The sequence below is a fragment of the Melanotaenia boesemani genome, chromosome 7 (genome assembly GCF_017639745.1).
Source record: "Melanotaenia boesemani isolate fMelBoe1 chromosome 7, fMelBoe1.pri, whole genome shotgun sequence".
Taxonomy (NCBI): Eukaryota; Metazoa; Chordata; class Actinopteri; order Atheriniformes; family Melanotaeniidae; genus Melanotaenia; species Melanotaenia boesemani.
In genome coordinates, this window is record NC_055688.1 from 35,331,466 (window position 1) to 35,354,523 (window position 23,058).

Sequence of the window (23,058 nt, forward strand, 5' to 3'; positions counted from 1 at the left end):
GAAATATTAAAAAAGGTAAAAGGAACATCTTGAAGGAAAAAAAACTGTTTCATGATTTATAACTAGCGTGACCATTTCACAACCTTTTCTAAAATGCAAAAGCTCAGGTGTTACTTTAACCCTTTTTTGTCTGATGTTTATTTCATACATACAGTTTCTGAGACCTTTAGCATCACTTTATTGTAAAAACTTAGCTCAAAACCCTGTTGCACAGAATACTTGTCTACTGCCCCCTAGTGGACACCATTTGCACTACAATCATTTTGACATATCACATAATAAATGGCAAACATATCAAATAAAAATGTTTGTTAATAATTTTCTTAACATTTTGTTAAAGGCCCAAAATAATATTTTTTTGGGGGGTCGGGTTTTAAAAGGGCTAAGGTGATGGTCGTCTCTTCGAAAGCTATTCTATTCTAGCCAAACTCAGGTCAAAGAGAGATGAGAAATAGTAACACTCAGGGAAAAAAAATGTTTTTCCTTTTTTAAATGTGTATCAAAATCTACTGAATTTCTTCAAAATCCAAAATAAAGATGTACATGCATCGCAAGACTAGAAAAGTACTGATCACTTGTAAAGAAAAGACCTGGTTCAACTTCTGCAATGTCTTCATTTCCTTTCAGTTACTGAAGCAAGGACAGGTAATAAGATTAAACACTACTTTACATCTCAGGTTAAAACTTAAAAAATGGTTGAATGTGTGGCACTAAAGTGGCCACACAAGGTCTGCACCAAAGTAAACAAATCCACTTTACAGGTGAGTTGAACCAGGTCACGCGCTACAGGCTTATGTCTGTCGACTGTACACAGATACATCACTGCTAGTGTTTACAAAGGATCAGGTGGTTAAAGAAGCCAATTTCCTGTGTCAAAACCACCTGTTTCATAACATGTAACACCTATCCTGCGTCTTTAAGAGGAAGCTCAGAGATGCTCAGCATTGTCAGTGACACCCGAGGTGGAGCGACTTGTACATCACTGCAGGAAAAGGACATCTTTATACACCTGGTCCATTTTCAATGACTCAACATCCCTGATTTACATGTCTAAGTTGTGATCCTATCTATATTTAAAAGGCACATTAAACAAAATGTTCTTAAGGTTTCCCTGTGCACTTGACATGTCAACTCCATTTACTATATTTGCAACTATTTACTCATTTAGTGTATAGGAAAGTTATTTTCAGGTATGATAACAAACTATCATGTGTGCTTTCTTGTATTGAGTTACTCAATACAAGAGTGCAGATCAAATTGTAACTTTAAAAAAAAAAAAAAAAAAAGCAATTTCATGTGTCCACGTGTGACTGCTCAAAAATTGGGTCTCATGCTATTTTTTTTTCAGTTTGGTGTTATTTTTGGACAAATGCATGCTATCAAATTGCAGTCTTAAGCTAAACTAAGCATTTTGTTAAAACAGCTTCTTTAAAAACCTTTAGAAATTGCAAAACTACCGCATAATAAAATAATCAATGAGAGAAATTACACTTGAATGCTAATGCAAGCTAACAAATTTAAGTATGAAGCTAAACTAAGGATGTGTCCTTGGCCTTAAACTGCTTTTTAACCTTTCTGAAACTCACCACAATCTCCATGAACAGATAGAGAAAAATCTTGCTTGTAAGCCATTGTAGGCTAACAAATTGTAGTCTTTAGCTAAGCTAAACACTTCCTGCTAGGATCACATTTTTAGCCTTGAAACAGCTTCTTTTACTTCTTACAGCCCACAAAATGACCAAATTTTGTATGCTAACGCAGGCTAACAAATCTAAGCTAAGCACCTTCTACAAGTCTCACATCCTTGGTCTTTAAAAAGTTTCCTTTTAAGCTTATAAACGCCACGAAATTACCCAAAAATAAATTCATTTGAGAAAAATTACTCTTGTATGCTAATGCAGGCTAGCAAGTCAGTCTTTAACTTAGCTGACCACTCACTGACAGTATCACTGGCCTTAAAAACGTCTTTTAAACTTTTAGAAACCACCTATTTTTTCCCTCAAAAGTAACCTGTTTATCTGAGGAAAACAGCATTGTTTAACTAACATTACTTATGAATAAATGAAACCTGTGAAGAACTTGGTCACAGCAGCGCTGTAACAGCTAGCATGTGCTTCCAGAATGCTAGCCAGCAAATCTATAACAGTGACAGGTATTTTAAAGTGCTGCAGTTTTGTTTTTATTTTTTTGGTAAAATAATAAGACTTAAAGCGCACAGGGAAACCTTAATAGTCTTTCTTTTGTTGTACAGTGACTGTTAGCTAAGAGTAGTCCTATAATGAATCTTTTTCATCATAAATCCACAAATACCTCCTACTCTAACATATCTCCATTATAGGACTAATGGGTCATGTGACAATGTACATCATCGTCCCGCCACCTAAATTTGACTTTAAACCTGTCTTTTTTTCTTTTTTTTTTTTTACAGTGATCTCCCATGCATAACATTTAGTCAGTGAATATATAAAAAAAAAAAGGTTAAAAGACCTCAAAATGGGTTTAAAGTCAAGCTGACTTGTTCCTTTGTCTGACAAAATTCAGAAGCAGAATTTGTAGACATAACCTCTCCAGATGAATAAAAACAAACATAAAGAGGGTCACACTATCTATGTTTATCTAACAATGTGGTCTTATGTTGTGTACATTTTCTTAAAAATGATCCTAATTAATGGAGGAACATAAATCTAAGGCACAAACAAAGAAGCCTCACAGTGACCAAGAGGTAACCAAGTAACTTAAAGAAAATCACAGGCACATAATGACTCTGTCCCAACTCAGATTTCAGACCTTCCCTGTTCTCTTACATTTACAACATGCAGCAAAAAGATGAATATTTATTTATCATAGTGGAAAAATAAGCTGAAAAAGCAGAATGAGTAAAACTTTGACCAAATTTTTTATTGTTTCAGGTATAAAGACAATCCGTTACTTCCTCTACAGTTATACTTGAAAGTTTTCCAATTGGAAAACACAGTTAACTTGACTTTCATAAATTAAGAAAGAAGTCAGATGATCAGGTGACAGGTCCGTCTGAAAGCAAAAGTTACTGCACTAACTCCACCGGCGTCCATTCAAGCAACAGTAAATGAAGCAGAGTGAATCTAGTTTAAAGCCTCCAGCTGACAGCTCTTTAGTAACTCGCCCTGTGAAGAGTCCAATGTGGTTAAAGACATCTGAGGACGTCACAGCTTCAACTCTCAATATTGCAGGACTGAGTCACGATTCTGCTTTTAATCAGTGACCAGCTCATATTGCAATTTAGTTCACAAAAGGGCAGCGATTACCGACATTTTAACTCTTGGGAAGTTCTGGTTTGCTGTCATACGGTTCATTTGCATCAAGGTGCCTCAGATTTATGCGTCTCCATTTGTACGTCTCATAGCCGGTTTCTGAACTGGTCAGAAAACCGAAGAAACTTTACAATATTTAAAGAAACATGAAACAAAACTGAGGTGATCAAATATTAGCATGTTTGAGCTCGTTTTAAGAGCTTGTGCACATCTGTTTGCATCTCACTTTGAAACAAGGATACTTTAGACTTTCAGATAATAAAAAAAACATAAAGTGCCCTCTGCAAACATTTTCCTGCCGCCACACATTATGTGGGTGACCCTAACCCATTTCTGTCCCTTGTTACAAAGATTTCATGTTTTGGTTTTTGTTAGAACAGTTATTGATCTAGTGTTGTCTTGCTCACTATGAAATGTTGGATTCTGCAGTTTTAGACCACCAAAAATATTTGTTTTTACCTGTGGAAAACCCTGAAGAGACCTCCCAAAACTGTGCTTTCAGATCACCTCCACAAATCCGCGCTGAGTAAAAATATCACCTGTGCATCACTGCGGAAGAAAGGTCTTTTCAAGCGGCTAAAATTCATCGATTCAGCTGAAGATTTCCTTGATTTGTTTGCCTTATTTCCGTTTTTCCTCGTATGACTAAGCGGTAGAAAGAATAAAACGAATGAAAGGGGTTTCTGTGAGAGAAGAGATTTCGTCAGATTTCTCCTCTTCTTTTTCATTTTGTCCAGAAAAAATAAAATAAAAAGGTACAGCTTCTTTTACTCCAAAGAACAGGAGAGACAACACCAGTCAATAAAAACCCGACCAGCAGATACCAGACCCCCTCTGGTCCAAGACTTCACCAGGCTGATGGAAATGTGTTTTCTTGTGTTTGACAGACAGAAAGAAAAAAAGCCAGACTGAGAGACTATGATGGTCTATGACAACTTGCCAGTGTGTGTGTGTGTGTGTGTGTTTATGAATGTGTGTATGTCTCTAAGAGACAGCGTCCTCCGGTGGTGCATCTACGACACTCCGTTCACCAGCGCAGGAGCGTCCTGTTTGTCTTTCTTCATCCCTCGTTCTCTCATGGGTCTCTGATGGTGATGGCGGGGCTGACCCTCGCCGCCAGCGCCGATGCCGCTCTGGGATGAGGAAGACCCTACCCCTCCTCCTCCTCGGCCTCCTGACGAGTGCTGCACGCTTCGCTCGTTGTTTCCATCCACACGGATCTGTTGGAGGAAACAAACAAAGTCTTTTTACTACTATAGTTGGGGTCTAGAGCAGTGGTTCCCAACCTGGGGTCTGGGACCCCCCAAAGAGCACAGGGGGTCCCTGAGGCTTTGAACATTAGAGCTATTGTCATTAATGTCCACAAATTATCCCTATTTTAACAAAAAGAGTAAGGCTATATGTTATCCATTCGACTTTGGCTTTATCAAAGAACAGGACTCAACCACTTTTGAACGCATAAAACCAGCGTGGTTTCAGCATGGGCTGGGGCAGGGGGTCCATGGCTTTTTAGTATATGGATGAAGGGGGTCCCCGAAGAAAAATGGTTGGGAACGACTGGTCGACAGTATAATAGGCTGTTTGTGACTACATTTGTTTTTAACTTTCTTTTTCAGCTTTAGAACAGGTAGCTGCCTTTTTGGTTTCATCCTTTTCAGCACAGCCTCCCTTGTGTGATTTTACAGTCATATTTTTAAATTGTGGTAAACTGTATAAACACACTGGACCGCAAATCACACAAAAAACATCAAATCTGAGTAGAAAAAAGTTGGATGTTTTTGTGTGAAAACCACAAAAAATGTTAAAAGAACCATTTTTGTAAGTGAGAATGCAAATAGTTTATTTAAAAACTTGGGCTAAAAACATTTATTCAGAACTCTGCTGCTCCAGTCCTCGCTAAGACCAAGAAAGTGGACCACATCAGTCCAGCTCTGAGGTCTTTACACTGGCTGCAGGTCCGTCAGAGGATAGATTTTAAAGTTCTGCTGCTGGTCTAGAAAGCTCTGAATGGTTTAGGACCAACATACATCAGAGACCACTTGACCCAGTATGAACCTACCAGAACCCTCAGGTCATCTGGATCCAGTTTCTTATCAGTTCCCAGAGTCAGAACCCGACATGGAGAAACTGCATTCAGCTTCTATGCTCCACATGTCTGGAACAAACTCCCAGAAAGCCTCAGATCAGCTGAAACACTCAGTTTATTTAGATCCAGGTTGAAAACCCACCTGTTCTCTGCGGCATGGACTAGTTTTTATTTAGAGTCCATATCTGCTTTAAACTACATTCATTCATGTTTTAATACTGTTTTTATCCAATTTCCTTTCTTTTTGCTTTTAATGTTAAATTATGCTTCTTATTTTCTGATGTTTCAATGTTTCTGTAAAACACTTGATTTGTGCAACACAAATAAACTTGCCTTGCTTATTTACATAAAAATACAGCAAATATGGCAGACTTTTGTTCGACTTTTAAAAAGCATTAAATGATCTGATCCACGCCAAAACTTCACTGAACCTTTTAAGCCACGACCCCCAAGATCCCAGACGCTGGTGTTTGCGACCCCCACACGAAGACTGACAGAATAATTGTGTCAGAAAGAAGTGAGGAGGATAAAGTGGTTTTTGGTGGATTCAGTTCACTGCTGTGACAAGACACCTACATGCCCAAAATCAGCAACTCTCATAGACATAATGTCAAATTCAGATTTTTAATATGGCATGTCTACTAACTTTGTTGTTTGGGTTAAAAAATAAAGGTGCACATTTCACAGATTTATCTCTGCATTAATGCTTTAATTTGGATATCCCCAAATTTATTTGATAAATGTAGCTTTATTTATTTACAATTATCTGGTAACCCACTGAAATTATCTCGCAGCCTCCAGTTTGAGAACCACTGCATTAAAAGACGGGACGTCACAGGTTGAACATTTCCAGGGTGTTAGTCCCGTCCACCAGGAGGCAGCACTTCAATCTGCTTTTACTGGATTCTGGTCACTCCCACAACTTCTTTCTTTATAATCGTTTGAACAAATAAATTTGCCTTAATCAGGACAGCTTGGCTAGGCTTCACTGACTTACCCTCCACCCTGCCGTAGTGTACGTTTACAAGATATTCGTCAATATTTCTGCTCCAATGTGCAGTTTAGATACCTGCAAACTCAGTAGGTATGAAAAAGGTGACAAACTAATTTCCTTTAGGAGGGTTTGGTGGCTTGTGATTTGCTAGCTTTACCTGGCAGAGGTTGCACTGGACCTAATATTTGTTTATTTCGTAAAAGTCTTTGGCTCCTCACATTTCTTATATTTGCACTCCATTAGAGCCTAACAACAGCGAAGAGTTCGTCTGTTAGCTTTTTTTTTGTCAGCTTGGTAAGTTGGCACCACCTGGTGGTGACACTAACACATTACAACCAGTTGATGAATAAAACAAGACAGTTGACTATCGAGACGATCGTTGCGTGAACTAGTAGGTTTCTTACAATTAAAAAAACAATTACCCCTCCCTAGATTAAATAGAATTAAATACACCCTTAAGGTAGAGTAGACGTTATTCAGTAAGTAGAAACAGGACCTGAGTTTGTGTCCACAACGAGCTTCACTGTCAGAACCTGAGGAGAAAATACTCTGGCTGGCATTTCAAGTATGTACAGGCCAGAGGATCAAACTCCCTCACAGATGATGTTTAAATAATATATTTGAGGTTTCATATTTACTTGTGCAGGATTTACTGAGACGGTTTGTTTAAATAATTAGTCACAGCAGTTTAAAAGAAGAGATGCTGAGCAGCCAAAACATCTTTTGTTATGAAATTATAAATTTCACAAAGATCATTTCATTAAGCTGTTCTTGATGCATTTAAATCTTTTTGGTCTTGGAGGAACTAAGAAGCTGTGTAATTACTGAGTGTGAAGATGACTGAAGGAGCTACCTGTAAGGTTTCCTCCTGTCCTCTTGTCTTGAGATCTCTGACATGACGAGGTCGTGAGTCGCTCCACTGCAGGTCGTCACCTAAACCTGCGCAAACAATTAAAAATAAATAAATGTGTAAATTATATATGTAATATACACCAGTGATTCCTAACCATGTTGCTGCAGCCCAGGTATGGGCCTAGAGCGCCACCTAGAGGGCCACAAAAACAACAGTTTTGCACCTGTGGGGCGCAAAGTCAGTTATGGCAAGCAGAAGGTGATTAACACCTGAGGAAACTGGCAGCATCCACTCGCTATAGGTTACACTCCACACCGGGCTCTCAGCTCTGCCTCCGTTTATTAAACTGAACTTAAGAAAAAAAAAAACTGTATTCTACTTGTGCAAAAATTACGCCTTTTAAGGGGTTGGGATCATTTTCATCTTCATTTTGTTTGTTTTAAATTCTTCTCCATGATGAGATCCAGTAACGAGTCAGTTCATAGCTGAACTGAATCATTACTGCCACCAAGTGGTGGGAAGCTGCATTGCAACTGAGCTTCTCATGGAAACCAGTAATATTTCGTGTCTTGTATTGATAACATTGGCACATAGAAGGTGCCAATTCTATGCCCAGTTGGCTCAGGAGAGGGCGCAGTCGACCCTCACTCTGCCAGATTGGACAGTGGTTTTCAATGCAAAAAAAAAAAAATAAAAAAATAGTGTAAAAATGAACTAGAGATGTGTGTGTCGCGTCACGCCGTTTATTTAAATAAATTAAATTTAAACATTCTTATTTGAATAAATAAACAATAAAAAATATACAGTTTATTTTATTTGACCCTTTTATTATTTTAAAGCATTTATTTTACCACCGAATCTTTTTATTGATCAAATTTCTTGTTGTATGTGGAAGTTCACATACACATGATAAATAAAAGTCTTTGTGATGAGCTCTTTGTGTCTTGTCATGTATTTGTTTTAGCTGTTAAAGTTTAAGTGGATTTGATTTAGTTATTGAATATAAATTAAACCAAGAGTGAGATACTAGAAACTGGGCTCCAAGGTCAAAAAGGTTCAGAACCCCAGGAAATGGGAAAGTGTGTCCAAACCTTTAACTGGTAGCGTGTGCAACTGAGTTTATCATGCTTATGTTGGCTGGAGCCTTCATACAGTAGGTTTAAATGCAAAGAAGTTTATTAATGTAATTGGGGATTGTTTTGTTGCTTCTTGATATAAATGCAAACCGACTTGGAGAGGAAGCGTTTGTAATGAGTTTAGTTTCAAAGAGCCTGCTGGGATCTCATTATTTGATTCGCTCTCATTCATTTGATGAAGAGCTTGTTTGTTTTAAAGTTGCTACAAACCAATTTCCTTCTCTTTCTTCTTTAAGTTTGAAAAACAGAGAAAGATCATTTCCTATTATTATCTTCTAAATTAACCATCTCCAGTCAAACTGCAGAGCAAAAATTTGTAGAGAAACTCATTAAAAAGAAGTTCATGCAGGTTTCTTCCCTTCAGATAAGGTGTGCATCCCATATGTTCCAGAAATACCTGAAGATTCATGTGCAGAGCCCACCAGTGACAGCTACCCACCTTTATATCCTCCTCCTCCTCTTCCTCTCCCTCCTCGTCCCCTCGGCCCTCCGCCGCCTCCTCTCTTTCTCCCATCCGTCCGTCTGGGCAGGGTCCCGCCTCCTGTCATCAGATCCTCGGTGGGGGCCAGCGACCAATCACAGAGCTCCTCTCTGTGATCCGACTCGGTCTCTGAAGCGTTGGACGCCTCTGAGTTGGTGCCTAGAGGGTCAAAAGTCAAACTAGTACTTAACCTTCATTACTGGGCTGCACAACTTCATGCTGCCATGTGTTATTTCCCAACTACAGACGTTCCAGCTGGGATTGAGATAAAAAACATTTTAACTCCCACTCTACCTGTACTCATAAGCCACAAGCGCCCATTTGATCAAACAACTTCACAGCTTTCAAATGAGGTGAGGCTGAGGATATAGGATGAAGCTAATTTATCTAGTCGTAACTCTTTTGTCCATAATAACTTAGGTATTGAAACTTTCACAGAATTTCATCACGATATTTAGCACATTACAAACCACAATAAACAATAATACTCAAACATCATAAACCATAATGCACAATATACAATGTTTTCAATAAGCCTCTTTAATAGTGACGTTTAGCATTTGTTCTCAGAGCTGCTTTTATTAACCTCCTGAGACCCGAGCTTTGGTTTGACTCGAGTTAAAGATCTCTTCTAGCTGTTTGGGCTTAGCAGGAACCTATAGATAGAATTTTATTATACATATTTTATATATGATCTAGATATAAACTTCAAATTGAAAAGCAAAATCACTTCTGACACCATCAAGTGTTCAGCAGCTTCCAGTTACCCAGAATTTAGCATCGTGTTTATTTCCAAATATTTATTTAAATTCAACTTGTGATGATCAAACGAACTCTTCTGTTTATTAAGTTCTTTTCCAGCTGGATCTAAAAACTCCTCCAGTTTGTCCCCAAAACAAAATTATTCATGTACAACATAAATAATTATGGTCCAAAGGTCTGGTGGAACTCCAACTTCACTTCCAACTCCAGCTGAGTGCCACTCCTCCACCCTGTTAAGTTTAGTTATTAATAACTTACGGTCACTTTAACAAAAGCTTGTTAGTGTTAGACATCGTGTTTTCTTTCAGGTGCAGAAGTTATCCCTTCCACAATTTCTATAAATGCAAATAAAGAGTTTTTGTTTGCTCTGAAATCGTATCGTTGGTCATGTGAAATGTGTTTAGTTATAACGGTGTTCGATCTAGCAAAAAATATTTTTCTAATGTTTTATAGAACTGAGGACATAAGGGAATAGACCTTTAGTTACGAAGTTTGTGTTTAAATATTGTTATGACCTTTTAATTTTTTTTTTTATTTTAATTTTGTTTCAAGGACTGATCACATTCTTAACCTCTTAAGCCCGACAGACCCACCGGTGGGTCCAGCAGCTGTAAACACAAGTTCATGTGTGTAAAAAAGTTACTTTAGTGATGTAAGGATGTTTTATTTATAATGTGTCTTAAAGAAGAATACCTAATGCCACTAAATCAACTCTCCAAGTGCATTTAGTCAACAAAGAATTTGTTTAATAACAACTTTAAAATACGTTTGCCACAAACAACAGCGCCACCATAACCAGTAACACCTGAAACAAAATGCAACACAACGCGTGATCCGTTCACTCCACCCCAACATGTTGGTATCAAATGAAACTAGAAAAGCTGCACTTTCATATGATACCAAGCATAAAAAGATATTCGCCAAGCACCTCACGTCAGTCTCAAAACAAACGCAAAGCTAACCTTCGCACAGCTAGCCTTATCAGATAGCATGTTTATCACCAAATACACCAAACCCCAAAGCTATTCTCACAAACAGCCACATATTTTATTTCCTTACCTATTTGTGGTCATTTTCAGTCTGTCCACACTGTTCTTCGACCAAAACTCACAGCGTAGTAATCCATAATGGTGAAACTACGTCATGCGCTAACATGTCATATGCTCCCATTCACAGCCATTTTGTTGTCTTGATGTGGGTCTTGGCAGTGTAAATAAAGTTTGGTCGAATTCTACATCCTACAAGCTTTCCAACAATATCTTACACCTGAATGACGCTTTATCTGTCAGGTATAAATGCTTGCGTGTAAACAAAGGAGCATCATTGCTATTTTACTGCAGTTACGCACCCGAAAGAGCGAATATGGAACAGGGTTCATTTCTTTGCTTCATTTTGACTTTTTATCCATTTAGAACGAAGGATAAAAACCATAAACATGTCCAAGAAATTACAAAGAACCAAATACACCGTGTTGGAAGTTCTGGAGGAAATACAGACACAGCACAATTTGGCACAGTTTGCGTCTCCAAGTGGCCAAATAGAAAGTCTGCCTGGTACTATCCACACTAAAACCTGCATAAAAGCTATGAGCTTCGTTCTATTCTCATGAAACTTTGTACAGTTGTAGTCAAGAAGTTGCTGAATGCATGCAGTGGTATGTTTATGCACAGAATGATTTCTATGTTTTCATCTGTGTAAAAAAAAAAAAACAATCAGGGGAGGATCATTTTTTTACTTTTACCTATGGTTTAATCACAATTTGCACAGACATATGAACATTCACAATGTTTCTGATACTGGATTTATATTCCATAGGGGCTTACCTTCCCATTGAGACCAAGGTTCTGTATATTGACCTGAAAATTACAGAGTTATTGTTGATTTAATTTGGGTAGGTCTGTTCAGGCAAACCACACCTCCAAGAACCCCTCGGGTTCAAGGGGTTAAGTAAACGGTTTCTTTTTGTGTTTTTACTCATTTATTTATTTGTACACCTGTTAGTTTATTTTTTCCTCCCTGAATATTGTTAATGAAGGGGAAGAAATGTTGTGTTATTGAAAATGTTTATTCAAAAGGTTAAAACCAATAAAAAAGTTTCCACTTGCTGTAAAGACAGCGCAGGATTAAGCTTCGAAAAATTGTGTAAAGTTTGTTGTACCTGAAGCGAACGAAGCTCCGCCCCCTCTCCGTCCTCGTCCACCTCTTCCTCCGCCTCCTACGTAGGGTTTACCTCCTCCACCTCCTCTGCCCATGCCCAGCCCCATGCCGTTATCGAACACATATGCTTTGTCTTTTGGGTTTCGGGGTCCAGCGCCCCCTCCTCCACCTCCACCTCCACCTCCTATCTGTCTCAGCTGCTCGTCAATCTGAAGACGCTCCAGACGCAACTGATCCACCTCCTGTCCACACAAACGCAGTTTACTTATTATTTTGAGTCTTATTCATCCACTTGTTACTGCAGTTGAAATATAAAATGTAAGGATGGAGCTGGTGGTGGGGTTAATAAGACTTATTTCTGCATCCCATAGGTTCATACAAGACAAGGAATTTATTGAACATCAGTGGTAGCCCTCCCCTCGGTCCTGCATGAAAACTCCCACAGCAGAGACGGAAGTCAGAAACTAGAAACAATCATCTACCCATTTGTCCCACTTCATATATTAAATTGACTGAGGCTACAATCTATAGCACAACAACAGAGCATGCAGGTTGTTCACAATGTAAAACAACCAGTGCGTGATACTAGAGCTGGGACCGGTCCGACCTAATGTCGGTATCTGGCTCAGAGGTTGACTTGATTCATGGCTTTCAGACTGATTTCCCTGATCCGCCTCACCGATCCACAGAGGGACCTTTTATGGTCCCACGTTCACAAAATCTAAGTGTTATGCAGGTTTAAGCTTAAGAAAATATTCGCTTCATGAAATATAGCCTTTAGAACTTAAATATAATTATATATGATTTAGTTTTTACTCAGAGTTTGTAGTTCAGAACACCTGCACGTCTGATGAGGAACGAACTGCCTTTGCAAATTTAGCATGCCACTAATTTGGATATGTTTTAGTCTGGAAACATAAAACAGTAAGACAGCAACTTGAAAGGTGTTTTGAACAGCATGAGCTCAGATAATGTGCAAACGGTACAGGATGTTGTTAGAACACAAACCTTAAGGTAGTTGAGGTGATAGTCCAGCAGTACCATTGCATTGGTGATGCTTTCCTTCGTCCCCACAAACACAAATGGCACCATCCCCTGTAGCAGAGATGCAGAGCATAGAAAATATATATATATATATATATATATATATATATATATATATATATATATATATATATATATATATATATAGTTGCAAACCACTTTTCTGGACTACTTTTAACAGACTCTTGCTCTTGTAAGAGGAGCATTTTTGTTAATGGAGCACAGTATGGTTTTAAGAATAAATTGCATTTTTACTGGTCTGAAATAAGCGTTTACTAAATCTACAGTTATGATTGGAGCCTAGAATGGTACATGTCATTTAAATCTCAAGACACGTAGCTTTCCAGTGGCGTATAACATGTGTAGGTACTTGGAAGTGAGACTGAGTAAAATGCATATTTATTTGTCATGTCTGATGCCAAGGGGTTCATTTTTTTCCACCACAGGCATTAATTTTGCCCCCCATTGCTTGTTTGTCCAGCTTCTTTCCCACTGACCTCGTCTGCAGCTGCTGCTGCTGCTGCTGAGGGTTTTTTGTCGTTTTCAGGCTCAATACGAACCCTCACCACACCAGATTTATCAACCACTTCCTGGATCAGTTTGCCATTCTTGCCGATCACTTTTCCTGCAGGGGTAGAAACACCATCAGTCACAGTCTGCTGAGACTTTTTAAACCCAGCTAAAGCTCAAATAAACACAAGGTAGCATATGAATGCTGTCACCGTCTGGATTTTCTCACCTACTAAGTTCCGGGGAACTTTGATGACGTCTTCAGAAAACTCCAAGAAACTTCTGGCTATACGGACAGCCTCCTGGTCCTTAAATATACAGCACAACAAACCTGTAAAAGACCAGCACCACCTTATTTCCTCTCCTCAGTTCATCATTAGTGAATCCGTCTTACCTCTCCATATATGTGGAAGGTGCATGTCTCTTCGTCCAAGTCGATGTTGGTGACTCCAGGAACTTTACGCGCTTGCTGAATGTTCACCCCGTGAGTCCCGATGGCCAGACCCATTAAATCATCCCGAACCACAAACTGTTCGTGAAAACGTGATGCGAGCTGTCTGGAACTCTGAAGATCCACAAAACACGGAGGAAAACGACAACAATGAATTCCAGGAAAAAAAAAAAAACAAAAACACAAAAACAAAAAACAGGCAAACAAAGTCTCATTAAAAGAAATTAACCCACTGAGGTAGTGCATCTAGTCTGTTTCTATTATTATTGTTTCTATCTAGGCCGTTTATCTTTATCCACACATATCATCCCTGCAGTGTACATATTCTAGCAACTCTACATTACAGGGGTGAGCAGGTTTACAACAGCAGGACCAAAAATAAGAAATAATGGCTCAGACCTCAGAGGGTTAACTGAAGGCAATCAAAATGTGCAAACACAAGACTGTTGACTTTGTATGTAAGCCTTTTTTATTAAGTGTGTGTGTGCACCTCCAGCTGCCTGTTGGCCTCTTCGTTGCGCAGCATGAGCGACAGTTTAGTTCGGAGGCTCCTGAAGTGCATGTCGCTCATCATATTAGCCCGCTTTGTTGTGACCTCGTTCACCGACTGCAAAACAGTTACAGCCAATTTCACTCAATGGGATGTGACTTACTGAGGATACGATGCGAACTGAGGGCCAAGCAGGGGCCCCAGGTGAGCCATTAGACAGAATACGATATGAATATGATTAAAATAAAACGGTCTGACAAACCAAAATGACCAGCTGCTTTTTCTCCGAGTCGTAGGTGATGCTGAATGCTCCGACGGCCTTTTTAAAGTCTTTGTGTGCAGACTCCTTGGAGCACCTGGTAACACGGGATAAAGCATATAAAGCATGAGACCATGGGTCATTTAGCTGCAACATGCTCCAGTTTAAGATCCTCAGCAATAATTTTCCTCAATGACTGATACACTAATGGATTTGAGTACACAAACCTCCAACTCTACAGACGGAACAGGGTGTACAGGATGCAAGGAGGACATGATAAAAAGAGATTATGTGGTCCTTACTGGGTATCTGATTTAGGCAACAACAACTGAAAAATGCTGCATTTTAAACTGTCAGTAACAAGTACACCCTGTAATCCAGCAGCTTGTGGATCCACCTTTAACAGCAACAAATTAAAATATTTGTTTTTTTATAAGATGTTATCAGGCTTTCACATCATTGTGAAGGAATACTGGTCCACTCTTATTACAGCATTACCTCAGTTTGATCATTTGGTCGCAGTCTGGAGCCCTGACGAGTATTTATCACATCGCTGTAGTTATCTCAAGACAATTCCACTTTCAAAAAACATCCATTGATACACTGAAGCTAGTAATGAAGGTGTGTGTGTGTGTGGTAATCTTACATCTGTCGTAGATCTTCAGGTACATCCAGTCTGATCTTAATGAAGGTGCTTTTGGTGGCTGGTTTATTCGGGTTGACTGGTCGTAACCGCTCCAGTGTCACTATCTCGTTTAATGTTGCGTCGCACGCAGCGTACTCTATTACATAAAACTACAGACACAGAAACATGATGGTTAAATGACCTGAAAGTCAGTGTTAATGCAAGGCATGGCAGATTTCACAGTGAAAGGAAATGTCTAAAACGGGGATCCTCCATCCTGGTCCTCACAGGCCTGATGTCCTGCAGGTTGTCCTGCAGGTTGCTTGACATCAAGCTCTGGGCAAGTCTGAGTCAGGTGTGTTGCAACAGGGAAACTTCTAAAACCTGCTGGACATCGGCTCTCTAGGACCAGGATTGAGGAACTCGGATCAAGAACAAGTCTGAAATAGGATGAAAAACTGGAAAACAGTCAACGCTGGACTATTTAGATGAATTAAAATGTAAACCAGGCAGCAAGAAACTAAGCAGTTCACAGAAAGGTGTGAGGTGTGTCCGATTAGTCAGGTTTTATTCGTGCATTCAGCTGACATGAATTAACTTGGACCTTGACTGATTGATTTCAGACCGAAGTCCTGCTAAAAGCCTGATAAGAATGGTTATGGAGGTTTTATGGGGGAATAAGGCCTGGCTAAATGAAGCAATAACGAAGGAAATCCTGTGAATATTGAAAACATCAGAGCTGCATATTCAGGTAATTAAAGTCAACTGGGGATGCTTTTTAAGCTAGGTGTTAAAACACTTCTCTGTAATGTTTCACATCACTTGATTGCATCTTGTTGTCCCTGCATGACAGGGTGTTAACCACATTTTCCCCTGACTGAGAGAAGAATTACTGCAGTAAACTGGATGAGAACAGTCTATTCCGTTGTCAGGAGAATTATACAAAAAAGGAAACATATTGTAATGTCCATGAAATCTGGGATCCAGAGTCTTTGGCTGTATGGATTGTGATGGTGTTGGTTATCTCCATGCACCACATCTACAAGTGACATCTGACTCATGAATCCTCCATCTTTTTCAGTTCTGTCTGATGTTGAACTTAGCTTTAGACATTCTTGGTACTTTAACGCATTTTTGTGGCTAAGCCGGTGCAGCAAATTGCTCGTGTTGCTGCCTCTGGAAACAACTTTAGCTCATCAGTTGTTTGGTTCATGCCTGACCTTTTGAAAACTAAGTATATCCAGACAACAGATACGTCTCCCCTAGCTCCCAGTTTATCTTCAGGAGGCCGATATCCTCTCTCTACCTACAAGATTAAGCTTAAAACCCTCCTTTTTAATAAATCTTATAGTTACGGGTGGTTAGCTAGCCCTTCGTTATCCTGCCATAGGCTTTGACTGCTGAGGAACATCCCGTGAAGCACTGAGCACCTCCTTCCTGTATAATTTATGACAGTATTGGTGTCATTAACTTGCATTTTTTTCTCCTCTCTTTTTGCAGGTCTCCCTGGCTAAAGATTGCACGGCCTTTTGATCCCTCTTTTCTCCTCAGCCCCATGCAGGGCGGATTCTTTATTTTTTATGAATTGATTAAATTCATAATTGATTTTGTAAAATGCCCCAGGATGACTTTGTTGTGAATTGGTGTTAAACAAGTAAAGCTGTAGTGAATCGTCAAGTTCAGCTTCACTTTCTGAGCTTTGTCTATTTGTACAGCTCAACATCTCCAGTAAAACAGCTGCTCTGCTGCATGTTTAGTCGTGCAGTCAAATACCCCCCCACCACCACCGTTTTCTGAAGGTGTTCAAACCTGTGTTTGCAATACAAGACAAACTCATCTCACCAAAAAAAGAAAAGGAATACTGCTCAGCACCAGTTCTTGACATGAATGATCTACATCAACAATGTCCCTTGGCCTTAAAAACCACCATTTTGAGGAGACTTTATAAAGCAGAGACCGGGCCTTACCTCTCCTTTGACCATGCGAACCTTTGCCAGCCACCAGCCACACGGCTCCTTGTCGTTAGCCCTTGAATATACCTGACATACAGAAACACACATAGTTAATTTCCACCCACTGAAAATCAACTTTAAATCTTTCAAACATCCAGCAAGAAAACACTGACGTTGGACTGGGGCTCATGATTATGACTATGATTATTTTTACACAAATAACTGTGATTAATGATTTAATTGTCTGGTTTTAGGTCTCTAGTCTAATCATAGTTTAATCATAATGGAATAATGATACACAAACACTTTAGGAAGAACAACAGCCTTTTATAGGCAAAGACTGAAACATAAATAAGGATCACACCCATTTTCTTTTGAAAAACAAAAACCACTGCTGGACTTTGGCAGATTTTCTCGTTAATGGCAGTTGCGTCCTGTCTCTTCTCTGAGGTCTCTCAGGTCAATAAAAGTCAGTCCGATGTCGGCTCTTGTCTTATCTCTTGCTCTATCCCTTTCTTTCTTTTTCTCCCCCCCTTAATAATGTCAACTTGCATTTCTTTGATCAGCTGCGGTGCACATTCAAAACATCAGTGTTGATATCCAGTTGCTAGCATGTGATGCGGCGTGTAAAGCAGGCGCTGCAGGATTTCCAGTGTTATTTTTGGTGATTGTTGCAACCTAAAATCACAGATTTTGTACTGGGAGAGTATTTTACCACTCTCTTGAAGTCCTCTTGAAGCAGCAATTATTGTTCAAACAGCAAGCCCAAATTAAAGAAGGCAGCAAGTTTGCCTATATTCTGACTGTTCAGTAATTAGAGCAGATCTGGATTATATTGACCCATTATGGTGATTTTCGTCATCTACTCGCACATTTCAGACTTTCTCTGACACAGTTTAAAATGTTTGTGAGGTGACAACTTGGAAGAACGTACAGAAATTAATTAAAAAAGAATTCCGATAAACAACACTGGGGGAGTGGTGGGCTAGCGGGTACAGAGGTGGGCTTCCATTTGGAGAACCTAGATTTGAGACCCTGGTGTGCCAAGAAAGGTGAACCACTGTGAGTCCTCTCAAGCAAGGGCCCAACTACTCCCCAGGTGCCGAAACATGGCAGCGCTCTGCTCTCTACTACATCTAGAGATGGGTCACATGCAGAGTTCGATTTCCCAATCGGCTGTGTGCGTTCCACCGATGGACATGCACTTCAACACTGGAGTAGAAAAACTCCTCCAGCTGATCCTCGCAGGGAAACGAGCGTTTCCATCCCAGGAGAGTTTAAAAATACTGATATTTTTGTCGATTTTTCACATGGTTGACAGCTCTCTCTCTCCTCTGGTAGGAGTGTGTGCACTCTGCACGGCTTGTAGAGTCATGACGTGTGAAAAAGTAACTAAGTAACAAGTAACTTCAAGCTGTTCTGTTTTTGTAATAAAAACTACTAAATATAAACCTGTTCTAGAGGAAAAGGAACCTGAAATTACTTTGTTGTAATCTGGTGAAAAAAAAGAATATTAATAATAATAATAATAATAATAATAAAGAATGATTGAAAATAAAAAACATAAATATGACAGAAAATAAAATTAACTTGATCTTCTACGGATGCCGCTAGAGGGAATACTAAAACTTGAAATGTGACGTTCATGTTTTCAAATGACCTGCAACAAGACAGAAACTGTTCGTGTCCACGTGCTTGTATTTAAATTTCTACTTCCTGAAACAAATAATTCCCACCTCAACTTCGTCACTTTCATTGATGTCTTTGCAGAGGCCTGTTGGAGGAGGAAAACGGACATCCTGGAACGGGATCTGACGCTCCGGCTGCCAGCTGGGACAGAAAGACACAGACATAAACACCAAAAATATGCCGACCGAAGCTGTCAAATCACAGCACACATGCACATGACGTTACTCACTTGTTTTCAAATGCCACAGTGACAGATCCCTCATGAACATCCTTCACAGAAGCCTACAGGAATCAAAGAAGAGCGTGAAGATTTAGTGCATCAAACAAAACAACTATTTTTTTTTCTCCATGTGGGATTTTGAGCTTTGGGAGTGAATCAGGTTTAGCTCCTGTTCTCTCGGGCTGTATGCAGTCTCTATCCATGTGTGTCAAATACTGCAAATAGGACACAATATGCCTAAAAGGGGAAAGACAAGACTATTCAGAGCCAAACCAATGGACTGCAATCATCTGACAAGGGAGCCGTTGGATGAATGAAATAACTGAAAGAGAACAGCTTCCAGAGATTTTTCTAATTGTGTAAAGTATCTTTTCTTTTTTCCATCTGTCCATATGGTCCCTCCATGGATAAACTTCCATCCAGAAACACAACACATGTGACAAAAATAAGAAGCAGAAGATCATATGTGCACTTATTTCCAGGAGAGACTTTGCCATTCGCATTTTTACAACATACTGAACACCTGTTACATAACAAAACATGAGAAGCTGCAGCCCAGTTTACCCAAAAGGTGATAAAAATAAAACCGCCTGCAAGCAGGACCTCCGTGACCTGTGAGCATGAACAGGATTATGACTACTAAGTTCATGAAAGGGGTTCATACGTTAGAGTTGAACAAATAGATGAAGGTTGAAATATAATGATCTCAGGAGTTGATTATATAAAAAAAAAAAAATATATATATATATATATATATGTTTATAGCTTAAAACAATTACAGACAGACTACAGGTCACAATGTGGATGGTACTGGTTGTGGTCGGACTTCCTCTTGCATCATTGCTATTAAATCCTTAAATTTTCATGTAATATTACTTTTTATGAATAAAACACTTGTGTTTACTGGACTACCTTTACTAGACCCTTGCTGATGTATCAGGACTGTTTATGTTGCAGAATAATTTGCTAATCGTGTACAGTGTGGCTTTAAAGATAAATTGCATTTGCAACTGGTCTGAAAAAAGTGTTTACTGAATCTATAGCTATGAGTGGCCGCATTTACATGGTGTTTTTAAATGTGGAATTAATTATTCACAATTAAATCATTCGGAATACAAGTATTCTTTTTCGGGTTCACACGGAAATATTAATTCCAAATTGAGGTTTACATGGAAAACACTTTGAGTCGCCTTTGTTTCATTCTGCTTTAGATCTGGGGGATGGGAAGGGTTCTGATTGGACAGGGGATGGACAGGTGCATTAACATTTACATTCAATTCGGATTTAAAATCATAATAAACCAGCCATTTAATTCAGAGTGGTCATTTTAATTCAGAATTAGGTGTTTACAAGGTCATTTTAAAAGGATTTAAGTTTTATTCAGAACTAAAGGGGAATTAAAACTCTCATGTAAACGGGCCCATTGTAGCCTGCAGTGGTATACATCATTAAAAAGGGACACCCCCCCTAGCTAGACTCAAACATATATACCAAAGAAAGTCAGGCATTAGGATGGTTCCTGGGAGGAAAACGGCATTGACAAGTCGACTTTTATTACACTAACTGCTGCAGAACAGCACTGTTCAAATCAAATCAAACTTCATTTATACAGCACTTTTTAGACTAAAATAACTCAAAGTGCTTAAAACAATGCAATCAGGTGCAAACACATGTACAAAGAAAGTAATCTGAAAGTCAAATTACAAGCATAAAATTTGTTTTTCTAATTAACAAAGCTGCACCTGTGAAGGCTAAAATCTGCTCGACTGAATGTACATATCCATATCTGATAGTAAAGATATACTTCAAGTTAAAAGTAATGTCATATTTTTAATGCTTTTAAGCTATTTTTAAAAAGCAATAAACATATACGAATACTTATAAGTACCAATTACTGTTTGCTTTGTTTCTAACTTTACTGCTTATGCGTCCACGAATAAACACAGGTCACGTGATCAACACTTTTAACCTCAGTCTAAATTATTACCGTCCATCCGACTTGTTGCCTCCTGTCACCAACACAACCACCTCTACAGCCCCAGTAGCCTTAATAATACTAGCACCCCATTCGGACACCACACGAGTTAACGCAAAACAAGATACGTTTGTTTAATTATTTTCAATAAAGTTACTCTGGAAAACAAATAAAAATGTCAATTGCAGGAATAGAAAACCGCCCCTGCCCATCACTGAACAAAATCATTACAAATACATCAAACAGCAATTAGCAGCAATAAGCGCTCTGGTTTTGCAGCGATATTATCACATATTACTGATTTAATGAGTTGGTGGTACTGATTATACAGCAGCATCGAAGTATTGTTTACAGGTTTGCTATATCCATGTCCCGGTGAAGGATGACCACAAGCACAGAGGCCCAAATATACAATCAGATATCTCTGGGTTAGCTTGGTGACACAATTCCATGTTAGTTATCATTAGCTGGGGTCAGAGTGCAAAAGCAAGGTGCCACAGCTCGAGTGAAGTCATCAACTTACCTTATAAAAGGCCCCACTCGTCCCCCTTACTTCCACGACTAGCTCCTCCATGACGCAAGTTACTACAGCTCGCTAGCTAGCTAACTACCGTCGGCGATGTTAGTAGCTAGCTAGCTAGCTGGCTAGCCTGACGCTAGCCCAAACAGAGCTTCGCTACCTTACCAAATTACCCTGCCAGCTGGGTGCAAGAAGAGGCCAAGGTAACTGTGTACGACAGAAATGTTGTTTTCCGTTTTACACTGTATGTGAATTTGGCGTTTCTTCCTTTCAGATGTGTAATTCCGAACGTATGAAAAATCTAAAAGAACTGACTATCCACGTTAGCTTTCAGTAGCTAGTTTATGTTAATGTGTGATTAGTGGTGAAGCAGCTGCTGCTGGTTGCGTCTCTACATGTGACGTATCCGCTTTCTTCTTCTACTGCAGTCTGAGGCTGATTTCTCTCATCCCAGCATATTGCTGCTCTCCGCGGGTAATGAATGGGAATACCTATCTGACGTCCAGGGGAATTCATCTCTAAATTGAAGTGCCAATAGTTTTGTGCAACAAATAGACCCTATCTAATCTTTCAATGGAGGGATTGCCCCTGAGACAGTCTGCCTTATACAGCATCTTTATCCATAAGTTATGCTTTCTTATATGCAACATTCTGCATTGATTTCCCCTCTTCTCCTAATGAATATACCTTATAGAATAACTGATAAATTTATTTATTTATTTATTCCTTTATTTATTAATTTATTGTTAAGTAGTCATAATCTTTGATTCATTAAACCCCAAAACTTAATTAGCACTAAAACCCTCTGATATTTCGGCAGTGATCATTGTTTCTGTAATTATTATATTCCTAAGCCTAACCAACAGCCACTCTTGCAGGATGTTCATTCAGTGGTGTTTGGAAAAAAAATCCAGATGAAGTAGAGCAGGGGTGGCCAACATCGGTCATCAAGAGCCACAATCCTGCAGGTTTTCCATGTACACTTGGCAGGTGTTAAGTCAGGTGTGTCCGTGCAGGGATGCATGGAAAACCTGCAGGATTGTGGCTCTCGAGGACAGTCGTTGGCCACCCCTGAAGTACAGGAATAAATTATAGAATTAAAAACAATGTATCTGTAAAATGACTTTGTTTCAGCTTGGCTTGCTTTCATAACATATTGAATTCTTTGAGGAATTTGCTTAATTAAAAACATTATGCCCATTCATCAATATATACTTATACATCTATTTAAATATATTTGTAAGTTCTTCTTTTTTTTTTTTTTTTTTTTTTTTTTACAAAAACCTCTCTCATGAGTATGTTTGTAAAATGCAAAATTGTTCACATCTTTCCTCTTAGATTGATGAATACCGGTGAGGAAAATGAACAAACTTAATGCCAAAAGAATGAATAAAAATTCATTATAATCATGAAGATGTGAGCTGTAACCTGTTTCCCTTCATTTTTAAAGTTGAAAGTTGGCTGTAAATAATCACACTTGTTTTATATCAAACAGGTAATTAATTATTCCTGAACTTGGACAGCAGCCTGCAGTCTGGTCCCATGAACACATCAGGTTGAACAT

The 23,058-nt window shown here is 39.0% G+C and overlaps 1 protein-coding gene across 2 annotated transcripts; it reads right to left on the reverse strand.

Moving 5' to 3' along the window:
• Nucleotides 1-1,227: 1,227 nt before the first annotated feature.
• Nucleotides 1,228-21,918, reverse strand: fmr1 (FMRP translational regulator 1). 2 transcript variants are annotated; one of them, XM_041991203.1, is made up of 15 exons: nt 21,498-21,918; nt 19,009-19,061; nt 18,827-18,920; nt 17,106-17,177; nt 15,160-15,308; nt 14,517-14,610; nt 14,255-14,371; nt 13,708-13,878; nt 13,543-13,621; nt 13,301-13,428; nt 12,768-12,854; nt 11,761-12,001; nt 8,799-8,999; nt 7,224-7,309; nt 1,228-4,510 (listed from the first exon to the last, which is right to left on the reverse strand). In XM_041991203.1, the coding sequence occupies exons 1-15, from the start codon at nt 21,546-21,548 to the stop codon at nt 4,304-4,306; spliced, it is 1,830 nt and encodes a 609-aa protein (XP_041847137.1). In that variant the 5' UTR covers nt 21,549-21,918; the 3' UTR covers nt 1,228-4,303. The 2 variants fall into 2 exon arrangements, with proteins under 2 accessions (XP_041847137.1, XP_041847138.1); XM_041991204.1 differs by having other exon boundaries at nt 7,224-7,303; nt 21,498-21,917.
• Between the last annotated feature and the right edge of the window lie 1,140 nt (nt 21,919-23,058).